The sequence below is a fragment of the Lampetra fluviatilis genome, chromosome 33, assembly GCF_964198595.1.
Source record: "Lampetra fluviatilis chromosome 33, kcLamFluv1.1, whole genome shotgun sequence".
NCBI lineage: Eukaryota > Metazoa > Chordata > Hyperoartia > Petromyzontiformes > Petromyzontidae > Lampetra > Lampetra fluviatilis.
Window position 1 is genome coordinate 1725695 of NC_136307.1, and position 19321 is coordinate 1745015.

The following is a 19321-nucleotide window of genomic DNA, read 5'->3' on the forward strand; positions in this document are numbered from 1 at the left end:
TTCACAGAATTATGAATAAATGTAATTTGCCGTGGGCAACTCATGAGAGACTTTGGCACAAACAGTCTGGTCAGGAAGGTATAATCTCATTCTTTGAATAAAATCTTTTGTATGCACATTGGAGAGTGTTGCTGCATCACTGCAAGGGCAGTGTGAGATCATGTTTACAATTGCTTGCTGGTTTCTCTAGTTGTTGAAAGTACTTGACCTGGAAAAATCTATACAGCTATTAGTTCCGACAAATGTATTTCTAAGCAAGATACAACTAAGCAGCATTAGCTGCCACTTGGCATTGCATTAATATTTAAACAGCTTGTCTATTTCAAGGCGTTGGAATTCATTTTAAGACAAAATTAAATGATGGTATTCTAAAAATGTATTTAACACAACTACGAGGAGTACTGATCAATCAGTAAAAGTATAATGTGGATAACAAACAAATGTATTTCATCATCTGCAGCCGAATTAAATGACAAGGAGGCTTTGTGACATTGACTCGGCACGGTGTCTCAGGGTGCAGCTGGTGGTGCAGGCCGGCTATCGCGTCCTCGCCGACCTTCGAGGTTTCTCCAATCTCCGTGAGCAAACCGCGGTGCTCGTCGCCTCGGCCGCCTACCCCCGAGCCGCCGTCGCCGTTCTTCTGCGCGTCCCCGTCCGGCGACGTGCGCGGCAGCTCGGGCCTGGGCCCCACGGAGACCGACACGAACGTCTTTTCCGAGAGGAGCCTCGTCTCCCCGGTGTGCGGCGAGCCCTCCCGAGAGCGCCTCTCCCCGTTCGACGTCGCCGCCGGCGGCTTCCCGCGCGGCTCCGTCTCCCGCGCGGAGGCGGCGGACCGCTCGGCGCGCCCCACTTTGCCACGCAGCGCCGTCAGCGGGCCGCAGTCGGCCGCCTCCGGGGCCGAGCCCGGCGAAAACGAGTTGGAGCGCCGCTTGCGCGGGTTCCCATCGTCCTCGTTGAAGAAGAACTCGATGGTGAAGGCGGCGCCGTGGCCGGGCACGCCTTGGCGCTGTGCGGGCGGCGTCCCCTGCTGGGCCGGGCTGGGGGAGGGGGCGCCCCCTCCGCCGCCGCCGTCGTCGTCCTCGTCGCGCGAGCGGAGACGCGCCTGCTGCTGCTCCAGACGGTGCTTGGCGAGGGCGTCGCGCAAAGAGCCGCCCTTCCCTCCTCCCGAGCTGCGGACGCTCTCATCTTCGCGATCGCTCTGCGTGCCGTCCTCGTGTTTGCTCCCTGACGGTGGCACAGGGTTACAATTTGTAAGTTGAAATAATACATAAAAGTAGATGCGACGTCGATGCAGGCTACCAAGTAAAAGAGATGCAGGTTGGTAAATCAGCTTGTGTGGTCGGCCAATATTCATGAACCAATGAAGTCCAAGCCAGTTGAAATTATATAAATAAATTCCAAGTGAAACATTTTAATCAAACCTCATTACGTCTTTTTGTCCAGTCCCTAGCCACATTCTAACACTCACATCTCAATGCTGCTGGCTCGGAGCACTATCCTCGACTCACCCCGTCATCCTCAACCCTTACATGAATCACTTCAAGGAAAAAAGGGGTCATGACCTGCCTTTGAAGGCCTTGCCGTTGGCAGTCGCCTCGCCCTTGGCACTGACGACAGGGTCCCCGGCCTTGCGAGCGGAGCGTCTGGCGCACGCCGCCGGCACGCCGCTCTGCGCCAACCAATCGGCCACCTTGCTGTCGGCGGCAGCGGCCGCCCCCACCACGCCGTCCGCTGCGATCCTCGGCGAGTCCCGGCCAGAGAGGCGCGGTCGCCCCCCCGGCTGGCCGGGGCCGGGGCTGCCCGAGCACACGCTGCCCGCGGCGCCGCTGCCGCCACCTCCGCCGCTGCCGGCCGGCGCTCCCGGGACGTGGTCTCGTATGGTCACCTTGCCCGGCGAGTTCTCGTCGAACTCGATGGTGAACGAGGCGTGGCCCGGCCCGCTCACGAAGGGGGAGACGTGGTCGGTCTGTGCCGACCGCCAAGACGAAGGCAGTGGGTTAAGCGAGAATTACACGGCGCAACCGTATGCCAAATTGTATTATTACTACTGTAGATTGACTCCTCTCATCCACGGTGATGTGGACGATTTTTTGCAGATAAGTGGAGTAAATTCGTGTTATCCACGAATTTACTCCACTTAACTGCAAAAAATGTCCAATAATTGCGGATAATAGAATTCATTTGCCGATTAACTCCCCTAACAGGAATTCTACAATTTAAATGTTTGATGACATCCACAAGTAATATTTCTCTGTTTATATTAACATGAACACATGTTAAACATTAAGCAAGAAACCACAGGTTACTACTATGCAGCAGCCTACACCCCTCTGTTTTACGCTTTCGTGGTCACCAAATCACCCAGGTGCATGCCGGATGATTTGGCGACAGACGCCCTTGTGCCCGGCGCTCTCTCAACGGGGCCGTACCGCGTTGGCGGCGCAGTCGGTGTCCCTGGTGGGTGGCTCCGAGCCCTCTCTCTGCAGCTCCTTGGTGGGAATTTCAAAGTAGCTGGGCTCCCGGCGCAGCCCAGCGTAGCCGTTGGCTCCCTCCATGTACAACGAGCCCACGCCGCTCTTCTGTGCCTCCTCTTCACTCGCTCCGTCTGCGACGTTAAGTGTTTAATGCCAAATAAACAAGCGCACGGTCAAATCTGCGGCACGCGGATGTGCACGCACGTACCAGCCACATCCAGTGCACTTCGTGCGAGGCGTAGCTGTAAATTTCTATCGATGTTCACAAAGTCTGGCATTTTCACACACAGAAAAGCTCAAATACATACTTATGAAGTACATTAAAAGCATAAGAGGTTTTTTTTTTTGGTAAGGTTTATCACGTAAACAAAACATACCAATTACGCGACCTAACCCAAAAAAACCTCTATAATGGATAATATTGGTCGCGAAAGTCTACGTGTTAAACGGACTACATTAGAACAGTGCGCGCTTTATTTTATTATTGTTCAATAACCTATTTTTGCACGGTGTACCTGTGCACAAACAGGTCGCCCTTGATGCATTGTTAAACTTTTAGATTGGTCTACTTTACTCAATTAAATAAGGAACATCAGACTATCATGTGTGCGACTACAGCTATGAATTCCAAACGATGATCCACGTATCTTCTCGCTGCCCCAGTTATATATTTGAAGGTATTGTACCTCCAATCAACCAACTCTTAAGGGAACTGATTAAATAAATGAAGGTTAAATCACTTACAACTGAATCTGGCCATATGAAAGAAGATGTGTAATTTCCACTCGTATGGGTGTTTGATACCCAATGTTGATGAAAGAAAATGGTTAATGTCAACCATTGCCAAATTCCAATTGATTTAAATCCATGTTCCAATTCCTGCACCACAATGTAAATACAATACCCAACTATAAACCAGTCAATATTTCCACGTGTTATTTATCTCTGCTTAGAATAAGGGCAACTGCCTGAGATAAAATATTTTCCGTCACATAGCAGTATTAATGTAAATAGTGGTAAGGTGTTTTCCATCTGTACATAAATGCCAACTCAGTCCCCACAACCTTCGTTGTAACGTTGTTCTTTATTTAGTTGTGTCTGAACTAAAATAAATTCCTGCAAAAAAACAAGATATTGTTTACGATGTCAAGGTCAGGGCAATCATGGCCAATGCCACCGATATCGCCACACATAGCCATCACTTCCTTCAGCCAGATGGTAGGAAGAGCATGGAATGTGCACATTGACGGATCACATGACTTAAGTGGCCTGTCACACAGGTGGCTATTGAATTTAACATGGAGTGTAAAGAACACCGAAACCTCTAGTTGAACATTAAAAAGAATGCGATTGCAAGGAAGTTGAGAAAAATAACACCGGCGATGTTGCTGTGTGTAATCCCATTTTTATAATTTGCAGGTAATTTGACAGGATTGGGATGTTTGGCATATACCAGTTGCAGTGTATGTTATTTAGTTACGAGAACAAACCGGATGCAACGAAGGAAACCCATGCATGACACAGGGGGAGAGAAAATACAAACTCCACGCAGAAAGGCACCTGAGAAAGTAATAAAACCCAAGCCCCTCTCACTGTGCCACCCTGCCTCCCGATAAAGAATTAACGCAAAAAGCATGACATGTTAACAATGTCAGATTAAAAAACAACGCCCGCCAAAACAAAACAGAAAACACAGTGCCTCGATGGGCTTGCACATGCTTAAAACAGCATCAAATAAAACACAAATTGTAATAATGATCCTAAAGCTAATCATCACAGTGATGTTGATCACAGTAATGACGATTAATTAAATAGAGCTGCTATGACAGGTCACAGTGGGGTGGAAACACGAACCCGGAGGAGAGGGGTAGTGTTGCACTGCTGCACCGTCGGTCCCGCTCAGCTTGTCTCGATGCAGGGAGGAGTCCGTGGCCCCGAGGCCCTTCCACTCCCCGTCGCTCTCACCCCACCACGACGGCCTCCCGTACAGAGGGGTCCCGCGGGATGCAGGAGCAGGGGCCTCTGGGTAAGTGTTAATTGACAGCGACAGTGCAAATGAGACGTGGGCGGTGGGAGGGGGAGAGGAACAAAGAAAAACACAGATGGGTGAGAAGATGGAACAAAATGAAAGGCAATGTCAAGGGACCACGTGGATAAATAGTAATTTAGAGGAAACACAATACAGATGACAGTCATGACAGCAAATACATGTGACAGGAATACAGTAAAAGTAAACAAGAGAATAGCGACAGTTACACAGGAAGGGGCAAAATACAAGAGCGAGGGCAAAATGAACCATATATTATCAGGTCAATATTCAGCACTCAATGTGTTCAAAGATGTAGATAAGAAGATGTACTTCAAACGCATGCTTTCCGCATGAACTAAGAACTTACATAATGTATGGCTGAATAAACCGTCATAAAATGTACTCGTGTACAGCTGTTCACATGGGATTAATCTGAGCATTCATATTTTAACAAAATGAACCACGTAACAAAGTGTCTGAGTATCTCCAGCAGCACCCTGCTAAGTCTAAAGATGCAGTGCGACCTTTGTGTTAGAAGGACATTACTACCGTGACACAGTAAGCCATTGGAAGTAGCGCATGCTCAAGAAAAACAATACAAAGAAGGGGCATATGCTGTATAATTAATGCGTATTGTCAGGGATACATTAACCATTGGGCAGTAATCATGGAAAATAATTCTTTTTCAGAGTCATCATCATCAGCCCGGATCAATCCACTACTGGATGAAAACCTCCCCCAAGGCAATGCCATCTCTCCAGTTCCCGTGATGTAACAAAGGACAAAGATCCCCCATATAGCCTTAAAAGACTGTTAGAGGCAAGTAATGATATAATAATCTACCCAACACTTGCACGTTCCTTGGCTGCCACTCAGTGATAACTGAAATATCGGCCATCGCACCTTCAAGCGACGTGTCCTGCACACGCACACTGAGACATTTGAACAATTTGAATTCTGTCACTAACCTGCACGTGCTCTATAACCCCCTGTGCTCCTGTCTCTCAGTAGAATTCCAAGCACGCATCTCTCCACGCTGCTTTGTGCAAATATACCGTGCAAAAATGTTTACAAATTCGATCACGTTAGTGCTCCTGGGAGACTACAAATCCTATTATCCGTGGATGGAAATAGTCCGTGTACGGATCAACTAGCGGTGCGTGCATTAGAGAAGTAGCAGACGGGGATTCGATAAAGACGAGTTTCACCATCATCCTTTTGTAGTAAAGCAGGGAGCTCATGGTTGAAAAGAGGGCCTGCTGTTGGCCGGTCTGCGTAAATGCATGAGCAGACAATGCAGTCACAAAGGGCCCCCCACTCTAAATGGTTGCAGTTAGGGAGCCGTGTATCTCCTAGGGTCTCAAAGACGACCAGCAGTAGCCCTCCCCCCATACACTGCACAGTCCTAACAAAGATTCTGATTCTACTGCTGTTCAAGACATCTCACCAGGGCCCTAACAGCTTTAATGACACTGGTTAACAGCCTCTAGTGCAGTACAGCAAGTCGTGTAAATGTCAGTAACATATCCATTGCGCATGCAAGTCTTTCATTTAGATTACGTTTTATGCACGTATTGCTTCATATAAAAATTAATTAATTTTGTCTACATATAAATGTAATTAATAAATGACACGTACTTTTTGACAAGTTTTATTCTGCATTAATGAAGCTCCACCTTTGTTATTTTGAAGAAAAAATATTTTCTTTTACACTTTGCATCACTTGAAAAAGTCCCAAAAGAAGATGCAATTGCATATATTTTTTATACACTGTACTCAGGACCCATGTACAATAACAGATGTTTTTCTCATGTAATAATTATTTAATAGAAAGCTTACAACATAACAAGAAACGCACTCGCTGGTAAACACATTTCTGCACAACCAGCCTGCTTTGCACAAGACGCGCACACACCCACACAGACACACAAGAAGTGCTAGTAATCGTTCCCGCTCATCTCTGAGTAACCGTGGGGCAGTCCGTTATAGCTGCTCGGCCCCGTTTCCTGCCCTTCATCCTCCCTGAGGATGTCATTCCAGGCCTGCGGGAAGGCGGGGTGGTAGTGGTGGTGGTGTGTGCCACGTCACCACATTCTCCGTCACAAGCCATCCGTTTTTACTCCCCCCCCCCAGTTTTCCTTCACTCCCTTTGAATCATGCACTGTACAAAGCAGCGTGCCTTCAAGCCAGACAAAGCACTTTGTGATCGGTGCCTTCGCCGCTGTGAACCAACCCGCACGCAAACACATTAGCGGAATTGGGTTTTTTTTCTTTTGCCTTTGTTTCTTTTCAATAGCGTATCACCCGGAGAAAGCTATTGGATAGCGGAGCAGTATAATGCAGGTCTAGACCAGTTGGCTTGTTCGCTCATGTCACTGTGGCACCGGTGTGTTGTTTGCAGCCTCGGTCACATAATGGCATAATGGCCACAACATTGACAACATTAGAAACACAATAGAGGCAAGTGAACCCCATTCTGGGTGACAATTATGACAGAGTGGATTCCACACCAGTCAACTCTCATCTGGTCACTGCAGTCCGTGCCACCTGCACAGGAGGTCCTTGGCCTCACACTCGCACAATCGGGGGGCAGCTTTAGCGATGCATTAGCAAAACGACGGCCTCAATTGTCAATGAAGCCGTGGCACGCGAGCGAGACTGCAACGGACAATGCAGTGCCCAGCGTTCGAATGTTAAGCCTTGAAGATAACTCGAATCGCAATTGGGCTATGGTAGACACCACAAGAGCTAGGCTCCAATACATGTCACTGAAAGCAAGGGCAGCCGGCCATTCTGTGCAAAATGACGACTGAATATATAAAAGCAGAGGTTATGAATGACGAAAATAGCGACTCGTATACATTCTGTAGCAATGAGTCAAGTAACAATGAGTCAAAGAGCACTGACTCAAACCGGTCAGCACAAGGATGCACGATAGTTCCACATTCACAAGTCTGCTGCTATGCAGCTACCAGCTTATGCATTGCATCAAATCAAGGATTTTTTTTCTCAATCGCCTGACCAACCAATTTCTCCTTCTTACCGCATCCCCCACACCATCTTTTAACGCAACTTTTAATCGACGATTACAACGCGTGTGGACTTCTGTTTTCGTGACCTCTATTCTGTTATGCTAAAAGAGGCCATAATGCAACCTACGGCTGTTCAGAATCCAGCAGCACCAAAGCAAGCTAAGGCCTTGTTAGACGTGACTGAATGACCGCATGAGAATGGTGGCTGTCAACAGTGCCACTTACATTTACCAGATGGCCTCAGTTGAACCTCGTCCAGTTTTAACCCAATTATCGTTAACACGTCTGCCTTAACGTCACGCAAATTTAATGGTTAATGTGATTTGTCATTGTTGTTGACCCAGATCCTGAGCATTAATACTAAAAATAATCCCAGCTTTTGCATCTCAATTGTATTATCTTTAATCCTAATTGATATATGCTCGGGAGTGATATATGCAGTGCATGCACAAGTACACAAGTCATTCTATTTAAAATATAATTAAATATATTGTCACCATTGGTCACTCCTGCAAAGCCTGCAAATGGAAACCAGATGCGGAGGTACACTTTGCAGCAGCGACTATACCGTGCTGATGAGTCCTAATTTCACGTATTGTTTGAAACGGATGGCAAACACTCTATCCTAGGCTACTGGGGTCATTAGCTCGGTGCAATTACAGCTACACCACCACTCCCTATATGCACGCCTACAGCCACAAGTAGAGACACCCCAATTTACAAAAACATAAATGTACGCTTGCATATATGTGTCCACACTGACAAACACATTGAAGAGAGTGTCTAATTCATCAGTCTTGCTTTGTCCACTCACACCCCCAGAAGCAGATTGCACTGAAATTCAGCCTGCCAACACTAGCACGCACACACACATCACACACAAGCGGGCACGCACACATTTTTCAGGCGACCGTTAACATCTGTTTTGCATCATTCCATTGCGCCGGAATATGCGAGCACGTTAAAGAATGTAGCTATTTTCAAATACCCACCACTGTTTCATAAACGAGCATTAGAGCAACGACCATCACCGTGACACCATAATGAACGGCACTGCTCCAAGGCTCGATCAATCGCGCACATTTTCCACAATCAATTTAGTAATATTGCATGATTTTTTTCTGGCACATTTCACCTCATACCTAGTCCGACTAGAGCGGGCAGCCAGGTTTGTAACTGGAAAATTTAACACGATACATTCTAAACACTTGTAAGCGTTTAGCTGAAGAATGTTACGCTTTAAGCAGTGTTACGGCGCGTTACAGTTTACACAGCAGAACCTTTAAAGGTGAAGGATTAACAGCGAGTAGGTGCTGTGAGTAGGCATGCAACAAATCATGGATTCATCAATTTAACTAGATTCTTATGCTCACGATACGTGCAACAATTTGTGCCAGGAAGAACATATTCCGGTATTAACAATTCGTGCAACTTAGATGACTGCCTAACATTTCAGACTCACAAAAACTAGAAACAACGCAATGGAGGCCATTAAAAAGCTAAAGGTGCAGCCCTGCGTTGGCTGCTTGCATCACTGCTGGCAGAAGGGCCTACCTACTACTCTGGAGGGGCTCCTGTACTGAGGGGCCTACCTACTACTACTGGAGGGCCTCCTGTACTGAAGGGCCTACCTACTACTCTTGAGGGCCTCCTGTACTGAAGGGCCTACCTACTACCCTGGAGGACCTCCTGTACCTGAAGGACCTACCTACTACTCTGGAGGGCCTCCTGTACTGAAGGGCCTACCTACTACTCTTGAGGGCCTCCTGTACTGAAGGGCCTACCTACTACTCTTGAGGGCCTCCTGTACTGAAGGGCCTACCTACTACTCTTGAGGGCCTCCTGTACCAGAAGGGCCTACCTACTACTCTGGAGGGCCTCATGTCCACGGAACACAAGAGAGCTCAAGAGAGCCCCTCCCGACGTCGTTTGGCCTTCCCTTCCACGTTAACAATGTTTTGCGGCAATTCTTTGTGAATTTTTGCAAGCCAAGCAGTGAGTGGGCATCAGGTGCAGCAGCTGACCTTAAGTCACCACCGGTGGCGTACAACAACGTATTATGCGAAAGAGATCAAACGGGAGGGCGGGGTCTGGGGTCAATATAGTGGGGGGGAGGGAGCAATGCTTTCTCGTGGGGGAGCCGCAACCCCTCCAGCAACCCCCCTCCCTTCGTGACTGCACTCCACTCGCCCCAGCTGTCAGCTTAGTCACCAAGGCGAGCGAATGTCCCTTTAACCTGCAAAAGCCAGAAGCTCGTGTGCTAGGTAGGACATGCTGCTTGCAACACGTCGAGCGCACGTGGGTAGCGACTGCTTCGCTTTCTTTGCAGTATGCAATGCTCCTAAATTCTAGGCGCCTTTACCCTACATTTCGCATGTGCGGCTCGAAGCACATCCTGTATAGACGCACGAGAGTTACACATACCGTGTGTGTGTGTAGACTGCGCACAGACCTCCCCTGACCCACATACACAACCCCACATATTCCACGAGCATTCCGGTGCAGTATGTGCGCCATGCATGCTGATACACGTGGGCTTGTACGCACCTAGGTAAATCCACTGCTGGATGAGGGCCCTACCCATGCCGTGCTGGAAACGAGGGTCACTGTATTTGACTCTGCTTCACCACCCAGGTCAGTGGGGGTTTGTGAATACAGGCAGCTAAGATGTGGGAGCATAGAAGTAGAGCATAACAAGGGATTTTACTTCTACATTTCCCACCTTTACAGCGTGGTTATGCATCGTGTTCACCCACCCTGCTTAGCTGCCGAGATCTGCAGAGATCGGCGCATTTTGGGTGGTCTGGTCATAGGCTGCTACTCAGATTACTGTGCAAAATAAACTCCAAAATGGACATTTGCAGTACCACTATCACAACCACAACCACCACATACCACATTCATGGCACGGTGAACTCAACGATGGAGTAAAATATTGCACTGCACTATCAGTGCAGGAGTATATTCATCAACATGCGATGTGATTGCAAATGAGATGGTGTAAACAAAATGAATAGCAGGAAGCTCTCAGTTATTAGATTTTTTTTTAACAAGCACTTCCCTAGAGTTGCCATGATACATTGCCCTGCTGTGACCCATTGCACATGACACACACACGAAGATCATGACAATCCTCTTTAAAATAAATAATGAATAACAGGAGTTTGCAATACATTAATGCTGGTGTCGACAACATTGTGGATAAGATGGGTTTTAATGTGTTGTTTAATTACGCCTATAAGCATAACGTGTTAACTTAATTTGTTTTAAAATAACCCAATTATCTTATGTCAAGGTTTTATACAACTCTACACTGTTGTAAGACCGTATTGTGCTCACACTAAAGCAGACGGAACTTTTTTTTCCAGACAAGATGGATCCATGATTCCATTCTGCAGTGCTGTTGAAAGATGCCTCTTGGGTGGTATAAGTAAAACAAATATAACTAGAGTAGACGAATAATAATAATATTCAGATACAAATGTGGTCTGCTTGGGGCACTCATCCTGAAAAAGTGGCATCACGTTTTCATAACCAGACATCATCAATGTTATTTCATTCTAGATTTGCATGCACTGCTTGCATAAGCTTGTATTTTTTAAATTCAGTTTACAGGGGCATTAAAAAAACTGAAAAATCCCCTATCCCTAGAAGTATTGCATTCCAATAACGTCTGCTTTCTATACAGGTGTAGACATAGGCTTTGCATTAATTCACTTTCAGTAAGGAATGTACAGCAACATGTAGAGTTAATATTTGTTTAATTGGTTATCCCACTGGACTTCAGTTGAGAGGTCACCAGTTTTGTCTGTATGTGGAAGCCAACAACTGGAATCCGTCCAAGAGGACGTCCACTGAGATGTCGCAAGTATGTAGAACTTCTTTCGCACCGTACGTAGCCAGCCAGGCTACTCAGAGGTGCAGAGGAAGGACAAACTAAACATAAAAAGCAGTTCCAAAGAAACAAGTTTTCAATCTAGCTGTAAAAGTGCATAGCTTCAGTGGCTTCCGAATATCGCAAGTCTCCTGGCTCAGTATTTGAATCAATGGCAAACGTCTCAAATGGGTGCATCTCTGCCAGTTGATTGGCAAGTCGCGTGTAATGGGGTACACATTGGGGTTACTCCCACCCCATTCAAGACGTCTGACCAGCGTGGAAGAGTAGGCCAAGATTTACCCTCTAGAGGAGTTCTCTAGAGCTCCCTCTAGTGGAGGCCCTTCCAATAGCCGTGGTGTGAGCAAGCAATTACAGGGGAACATCTTGACTTTGAATCTCACTCGATCTCCTGTTACTCGTTCTCCTCTGAATTTTCCTCCTTTTCCTCTGTCACTCATTCTCCTCTGCTGCTCCAAAAGTCTGGAACGTACTCCCCCCTGCCATCCGTGCCGCTGACTTCCCTGCTGTTAAAAAAAAAACTTCCTTTTATATTTCTTCCTACGACTATACAGTGTATAGAAATTAAATATAAAACATCAATGGAATACACATCGCTGGAAGGGATGGTGACTGATGGATAAGAGTGCGTACATCCACAGTGGAGAAGAAGCAATGAGATCAGCTCAGGTGCAGGAGCGGGCTTGTGATTGTGGCATCGCAGAACCATGAGGGATGGAATCGGCATGGAGAGGCACTCATCCAGCAGTGAATAGAACATGGATGTCCTTCATCTGCACCTCCTATTTGCACGGTTGGTTATGTACGATGCTAAAAAGTTCAACATAAATACGTGGTTGATGATGATGGTGACTATAGGAACTTAGATTGAGGGAAGATGAATTCAAAATGTGTATTAATTAATGGATCTCACTTGGGCCACTCGGGCTATGTTACATTGCTCCACGCATCACTGTAACCGTCACCGCAATCACCCATACTGTACATGCACGCTGTACACACCGACCTTGATACACTGGCATAATATTCACATTCACTCCCACGTACACAGCCGCATGATCAAAACACACACATTTGCTCAAAATAAATCAAAATCAGCATAATCCTAATGCCTCTGAAAGTAGCTTAAGGGCTTTAATGTTCTCCATTTCCACTTTGTTAGACAATGCCACTGACATTTGAGAGGAAACTATGTGTCTGTAACGGTTATGAGTCAGATATTTTTTCAGTACTGTAATACGGAGACATACAGTTGCTGAGTTCAGCCAAAACTCATAAAGTATTGGTTATATTCATTATCATTAAATTTCTAATATTTTTTTACAAATACAATTTATATCTCATTTGTACCTTAAAAGCATAAGACACAAAGTGAGGAATTGTCTGGTTTGAACATTCCCAGTGAACAGAGCATCACACCACTGTTGGTGGAATGGGTTCTTACCAGAGGGAGCTCCAGAAAATATATTTTGGCCTGTGCTTCCACACTGGCCACACATTTTGGAAGATCTTAGAGTACCCAAACTTGACCCCACCACACCTCGCCTGCCGATCGACTAACCGTGGTGTAGATATTTATGCTGCTGGGTGAACAGAGGCAGGGGGGTTACGAAACTTGCCACATTTGCTACAAATGCTGTGCCAGAGGATCAATTAAGCATCGACCAGATTTGCAAGCCCAATGCGCGCCTTTTTATCCTCGCAGCAGCAGCAGCAGCAAAGGCTTTTGTCTAACGATCGAACGAAGACGGTCACCGCATCGCGCGGCGCTTTCAGATGCGCTTCTGCGGGCGTCTGGAACTCTCTTCCTTCCGATATTAGGAAGCGACTGGAGCTGTGCACTTTTGAATAAAAACTGATTTCTTTAGAACTGCTTTTGTGTTGAGTTTGTTGTCCTTCCCCCGCACCTCCAATTAGCACGGTCGGCTACGTACGGTAAGAAAGTTCAACATACATACATACACACACAGAACCCCACAGACACCCAGAGCCCCACAGACACCCATAGACCCACAGAGATCCACAGATTAGCACGGTCGCCTACGTACGGTGCGAAAGAAGTTCAACTTACATACATACAGAGACCCACAGACACCCAGATCCAGAGACCCAAAGAGATCCAGAGATCCACAGACACGCAGAGACCTACAGAGACCCACAGATTAGCATGGTTGCCTATGTACGGTGTGAAAGTTCACCATATATATACACACATATGCCATCGCAGCAATCCCTTGCCAACCGGTGTGCAGTCCCAATAATGAAAAAAATATATTTTAAACTGAATATAACTGTGGTGTGAAAATAGGAAATAGGGAAACTGTGAATACATTTCCAAATAAGCATTCAGGCGTGCAGAAACGATTGTGGCATTTTTCCAGGATACCCGGGCTCATTATCACCTTGAAAACGGCCGTTCCCCTTGACCAAATGATTCAGCAGATTAGCATAATCTCCTCCTTTCCCGTGTGCTTAACGTAGGCACAGAGCCCTCGTCCTTCCCTCATTATTACATCCGTCCCAATGAATTGCATTTTCAGTCATGTTGCTCGAGTTTATGATTCCCTTACCACTTCATGGGTTCACACGTTTTCACGAAAAGGCACTCTAGGCCAAAGTTTTTGTTGATTTTTGCTATTCCTCCTGGCTTGTAATTGCTCAACATCTTTAATCATTGCCCAGATATCTCAAGCAACACACGTTTGAATTTTTTTGTAAAATATGGACATATATTTGAATTAAAAAACATTAAGTGTTATTTATTTATTTAGGAGCAGTTAAGTTTGAAACATAATGCTACAGTGGCACCCTCCCTGTAAGAAATGTTTTCTCAATCTTAATGGATTGTGACCAGGCAAACTACAAGTGAGCTATAGTTGCCAGACAACAATTAAAATGGTCAAATTAGTTTAACACGTAGGCTTTCGCGACCATTATTATTCATAATGAACGTTTTTGGGTTAGATCGCGTTATTTATAAATGTGTCGTAACCCTCCACCACCCAACACGGCCAATCAGCAAAAAAGTGTCACGTTGACAAAAGACAAATAGTTCACTGCTTTAGCCCACCGGTGTGTTGAAGAGTGAAACCACAACATTTACAATTTTTGAGTACGACGTTTCGCTGGTAATTGCATCCAGCATCATCGGGCAATTTGCCAGAATGGTTATTATGAAAATGGTCAAAGTCAGTGCACAGGTTTTGAGTTACAGCCTGGACAAGAGTCTCAAAAAAGGTTAATCTTTATAGTACTTCTGAGAATATACTGCATTCTGGAAATATAGTGCCTTCTGGGAATATAATGCATTCTGGGAATGTCTTCATTACGAGTGTACTGAACACACACACAAGCAGGGTAACAACATAGATGAGGACATCGCCATTACACATCTTAAAATCCACCAGCACAATTCCAACTCCAGCCATGCTTTAACAAGCAATTACACTCACTAATGAGGAACTCCTATTGCATCCGTTTTGCTGTGCTTATTTAAACTAAGATGTCCATTGAACAGGAGACGTGATCTCGGATGGCTTTTAGTTGGACATAAAGGTTATCTGTACACAGCATTTACTGTTTAGGAGCTTGAAGCAGAGTTTCAGCTGCACAATCTTAAAAGACACACACTCAACCAGTAGTATTTGTTACACATACATATGGTAAGCTATGTTATCACATCGTAATTTAATAAAGGTCATTTTTCTTGTTCGGCAGTTATCCATTTGCAGTATAATGGCATATGCTATAAAAGAGTTGGCAACCAACCACTGTTATTATCTTGCAATTGCTCTCTGAAACGAGAAATTGCAGCAGCTGTCTGCCATCTGCCCTATCCAGCGACGGTCACTGCATCGCGCTCTCTCACATCCACTTCTGCGGCCATCTACAATGCTCATCCTTCCGATATTAGGAAGCCACTGGAGCTATATGCACTTTTAAATCTAGACTGAAAACGAGTTTCCTTAGAACTGCCGTTTGTGTTTAGTTTATCCTTCCCCCGCACCTCCAATTACCACGGTTGGCTACGTACGGTGCGATAGAAGTTCAACATATAATATGAAGTCCCGAAAAATACCCCCCACTTAGGTCTCATGGACTGCAGAGGTAAGTGGCGATAGCGGTCAACGCAAGGCAAAGTCCTCGCGCCCACGCGACGACGACCTCCCACGCGGCTCACCCTGAGCGCCCTTGCTGCTGCCGTCGACAGCCGCCTCGTGATCGGGGGCCTGCGAGGAGCCCGCCGCCGCTTGCCCGTCATCCTGCGCGGCCTGATCCGAGGTGGCCGCTTCCAACGCGGTGGCCCCACGCTCCTCCTGCAGCCTCTGCATCGTGCTGCTGTACCCCTCGTGCTGGTGGTCACACATGCGCACGCACACTTGCGTCAGCGACGGTGTAAAACGTATTCCACTTTGCGGTCCTGTGTGTGTGTGCGTGACTGGGTTTAAGTAACTTGATTCACACCGGGCACTTGTTTGGGATGGGTCTAGCTTTCCAAAGTGTAGTGTAATCTGGAGAATACGGTATAAATTATGCTTATGGAAAAGCAGTTAGAAACACAAACATTCCTAAACTTTCAAAACCATAACAACAGGTGGGTCCATGCACATTCCATAGCCACAGTCTCAGCGAACCCACATGTCCCTGCCAAAGGTAGCAAGAGCCTCACACAGGTATAAATATTATCTATACACAGGCCACAGTCAGACGTCACACACTTTTAGTGTTTGTTTAGGAGACCTCGTGAAAACATTTTAACAAATGATGGCGATTACAGTGTTTGTAAATATGCACACCAAATACTTTATCCCACCACAGACGTTTTACCTGCGGCAATGATCCAGATATTACCTGAATATTCAGATCCCTTGACTGCCTCCCATTGCTCCAAATATAATTCTACTAAAAGATCAGCCTCACCGTCTTAAACATCGTCTACGGACTTGTCCCCCACCTACCTCTCCCCCACCTCATCTTGAGCTCCTCCCCTTTACGTGTTCTCTGTTCGAACAACAAAGGCCTTCTGTCAAAGCCCCTAGTTAATGTCCCAGGTAAACAAGCAGGTCACTCCTTCTACACATCTTCCCTCATGGGAATGTCTTCCCACTGGCTATCGGCACTCACGACTCCCTGCAAGTCCAGGCTCAAGACCTTCCACCAACCCCTTCTGTCTGTGATTGTCTCCCTCTATGAAGAGTCCTCATTCGCACTTTTACCGCAATGTCATCTCATTTATCTCCTCCCCCCTGTAGTATTCCACCCCTCATGACTTTCTCTCCAAAAAATGAATTCATTTTTTCTCTCAATTTGCACCCTCCTACATTCCTACAGCATCTTGAACTGTGGATGCGTTTGGATACTTCATACATCCAAATTGTAACTGCACGCGAGTTTGTTATCCCAGCAGTAGAGTGTACATGCTACAGCAAATGTTCTCCAAAATGTATAAAACAATGTTACTTTGCACAACCCTTAAACTCAAGTATGTATGCACTGTGAACATTTTTAAAAGCTATCATGCAAAACGTTCTATATCTATGGGACATTTGGCCAGTATCAAAATGATGAAAAAATATACCCTTTTCTGTCAATATAACATGCCTTGCCAAAGGTATCGACTTTGTGTTTGAAGATCTTAACACACCTGTTTAATTTCCAAAAAGGGTAAACCCTATTCTTAGATATATATTTTTTTCACCAAACCGTTCTATGTTTGAGAAAATAGGACAGTTTTATAGATGACAATCATGGCTGTGTGATATCACTAAACACATCCGGTACTCGGAGAGACTGCCACAGGCCGGCTGGTGTGGCGGCCTTATATGAGTAAACGCACTTTGCCTGTGCCCCCACATGTACTCTGGTTGCTTACACAGTGCTTCATTGCATGAACGTTGTGAATTACTCACCCTCAAGGCTTCTTCGGGCACCTTGTGCTCCCCTTTCTCCACTGTGTACACATTGGGATGTAATCGACTGTTAAGGAATAAAAGTGAAGCTTCAGCCGATCTCTCTCGGCTGCTGAAACAGAACAGGCAGCGCATGTACGTCTTAATTGACGGCTTCATTTTATGTGCGTCTTATATTCTGCTTGACAGTATGAAACGTCGTCATATCCTGCTTAAAATTGAGTCGAATCATTACAGACAAGTGGATTCTCATATAAGATATAGACACTGCATGAAGACCTTGCGGTGTATACAGGACACCAATATGGTTAAGCCAGTGCTAACCAGGTGTGCGTACGCGCGTAAACCACGTGCATTTCGTCACCGCATTAATTCAGCGATGTGAAAAGGCAATGATACAACCTTGTTTCTATATCTCAAACCGTAAGAGAGATTGCATTACTTCAATCTATGGATCTTTCCACTGGCAACTGATCACGATTCATTTCAGGTTTCACCTCTGGACTCAGGCAGCTACAATATCAACAATTATTATTATTTACCCAGGAAGCCATACCGAGTCAGAGGGACACGTTTCCAGCGAGGGCCCTGCATTGTTGTTTACATTTGAAGTTGTGTTCAGCCACTTAAGGACGGCTTATACATGGGAGAAAACCGGAGAACTCAAAGAAAATCTACTCGTGTAACGGGAGCAGCACTCTCCCATCAAGATGGAACAGATGGAGATTAGTCCACGCTTGCTGTACCACCTCCTCTGGCGAGCCATGGTATGGCACCTCGACGGCCAACACAAACGGCGTTTCGCACCACGTGTGGTCTGCTAACCCTCTGTATTAGAAGTGCTGGATTACTCTGCAATGAGCCGCCAACATCCAATAAAGCAGCCAATGACAATGGAACAGCAGCACCAAGTACACTGACTATCCATTAGGTGTTCATCGCAAATGCATGCACATGCAAAAAAAAATTCTGAGTTGTTATCTTTTTAGAATAAATAAACAGTAATTAGCATTCAATTGTAATATAATTAACACAAGCTACTCGAAATGCAAAAGGCATGGCAGGAAAAGCGCACGGCTGTGTGTATTTTATCGCACGTTTTAATGCGATTGCCATAAAAAAATAATGGGCTACTATAGCAGGGGCACTCAAGGACAAACACAAAACGCTCGTTCACAACGTTTGATAAAATAAGTAGTCGCCTAATATTTAAGGCAATGACTCTGCAGAAACTGTCATTGCCCGAAACATTAGCGCACCGCTATATACATTATTATTTGTCTGTTATAAAGCAGCGTTCATGGCAATACGGGTTGTGGTAAATTATGATTGAAAGCACTTCGAATGAAAATGTGGATGGGATTGGACGTTGTCTCAGTTGAAAGAGACTGCGACGGACAGGCAGATGTGTGAAGAGCACTGCAAGGAGACACCGGTGAAACAGTGAGGTATGAGCGTGAAGACCCCAGTGGGCTTTACCCGGCAGGATGGGAATGGTTTGGTTTTATCTGTATGTTTTTGGGCGATTTCTTTACCATTCTTGTACTCTGCACTACCATCGTGTTTATGAATTGTTTGTTGATGTAACATTCTTACCCATCCCAACTGGACATCTGTTAACAAAGAGCTGTATAACTCATCGGATTCCTCCAGTAGAAATAAATATTGAATACATATTCAAGGCCTCCAATGGCCCAAAAAACAGAGGTCCAAGAATAAAATAAACAAGTGAATGGAGTCATCTGCAGCTTGTATCTCTTATTATAAAAAGGTCACTTTAAACATTTCCTTCACCGACGCATGCACGTTGAGAATTTCACGTAAACACACACATCCGTGGATTCGACTGAACTAATGTTATAATATCCATGGTTTATCCATTAATGCTGGTAACTTTGCACGGTCTATAACTGGATGTTGCCTTTTAGTGAGATTACTACGATTATGCAGCAGACTAATTATTAGCTGTAGCAATACCTTAC

The 19321-nt window shown here is 45.7% G+C and overlaps 1 protein-coding gene across 4 annotated transcripts in view; it reads right to left on the bottom strand.

Annotated features, from left to right (window-relative positions):
• LOC144943929 (centrosomal protein of 170 kDa-like) overlaps window positions 1-19321 on the bottom strand; it is an 84991-nt gene that overhangs the window by 30638 nt on the left and 35032 nt on the right. For 3 of the 4 annotated variants that reach the window (XM_078871806.1, XM_078871804.1, XM_078871805.1), the window contains 6 exons: window positions 17340-17396; window positions 15611-15782; window positions 4329-4496; window positions 2430-2605; window positions 1563-1966; window positions 557-1220 (listed from right to left, as the gene is read on the bottom strand). In XM_078871806.1, the coding sequence (XP_078727932.1) occupies window positions 557-1220; window positions 1563-1966; window positions 2430-2605; window positions 4329-4496; window positions 15611-15782; window positions 17340-17396 (1641 nt within the window). Of the gene's footprint in view, window positions 1-556; window positions 1221-1562; window positions 1967-2429; window positions 2606-4328; window positions 4497-5346; window positions 5352-15610; window positions 15783-17339; window positions 17397-19321 lie in introns of those variants that run through there. The other variant, XM_078871807.1, reaches the window with a different exon arrangement.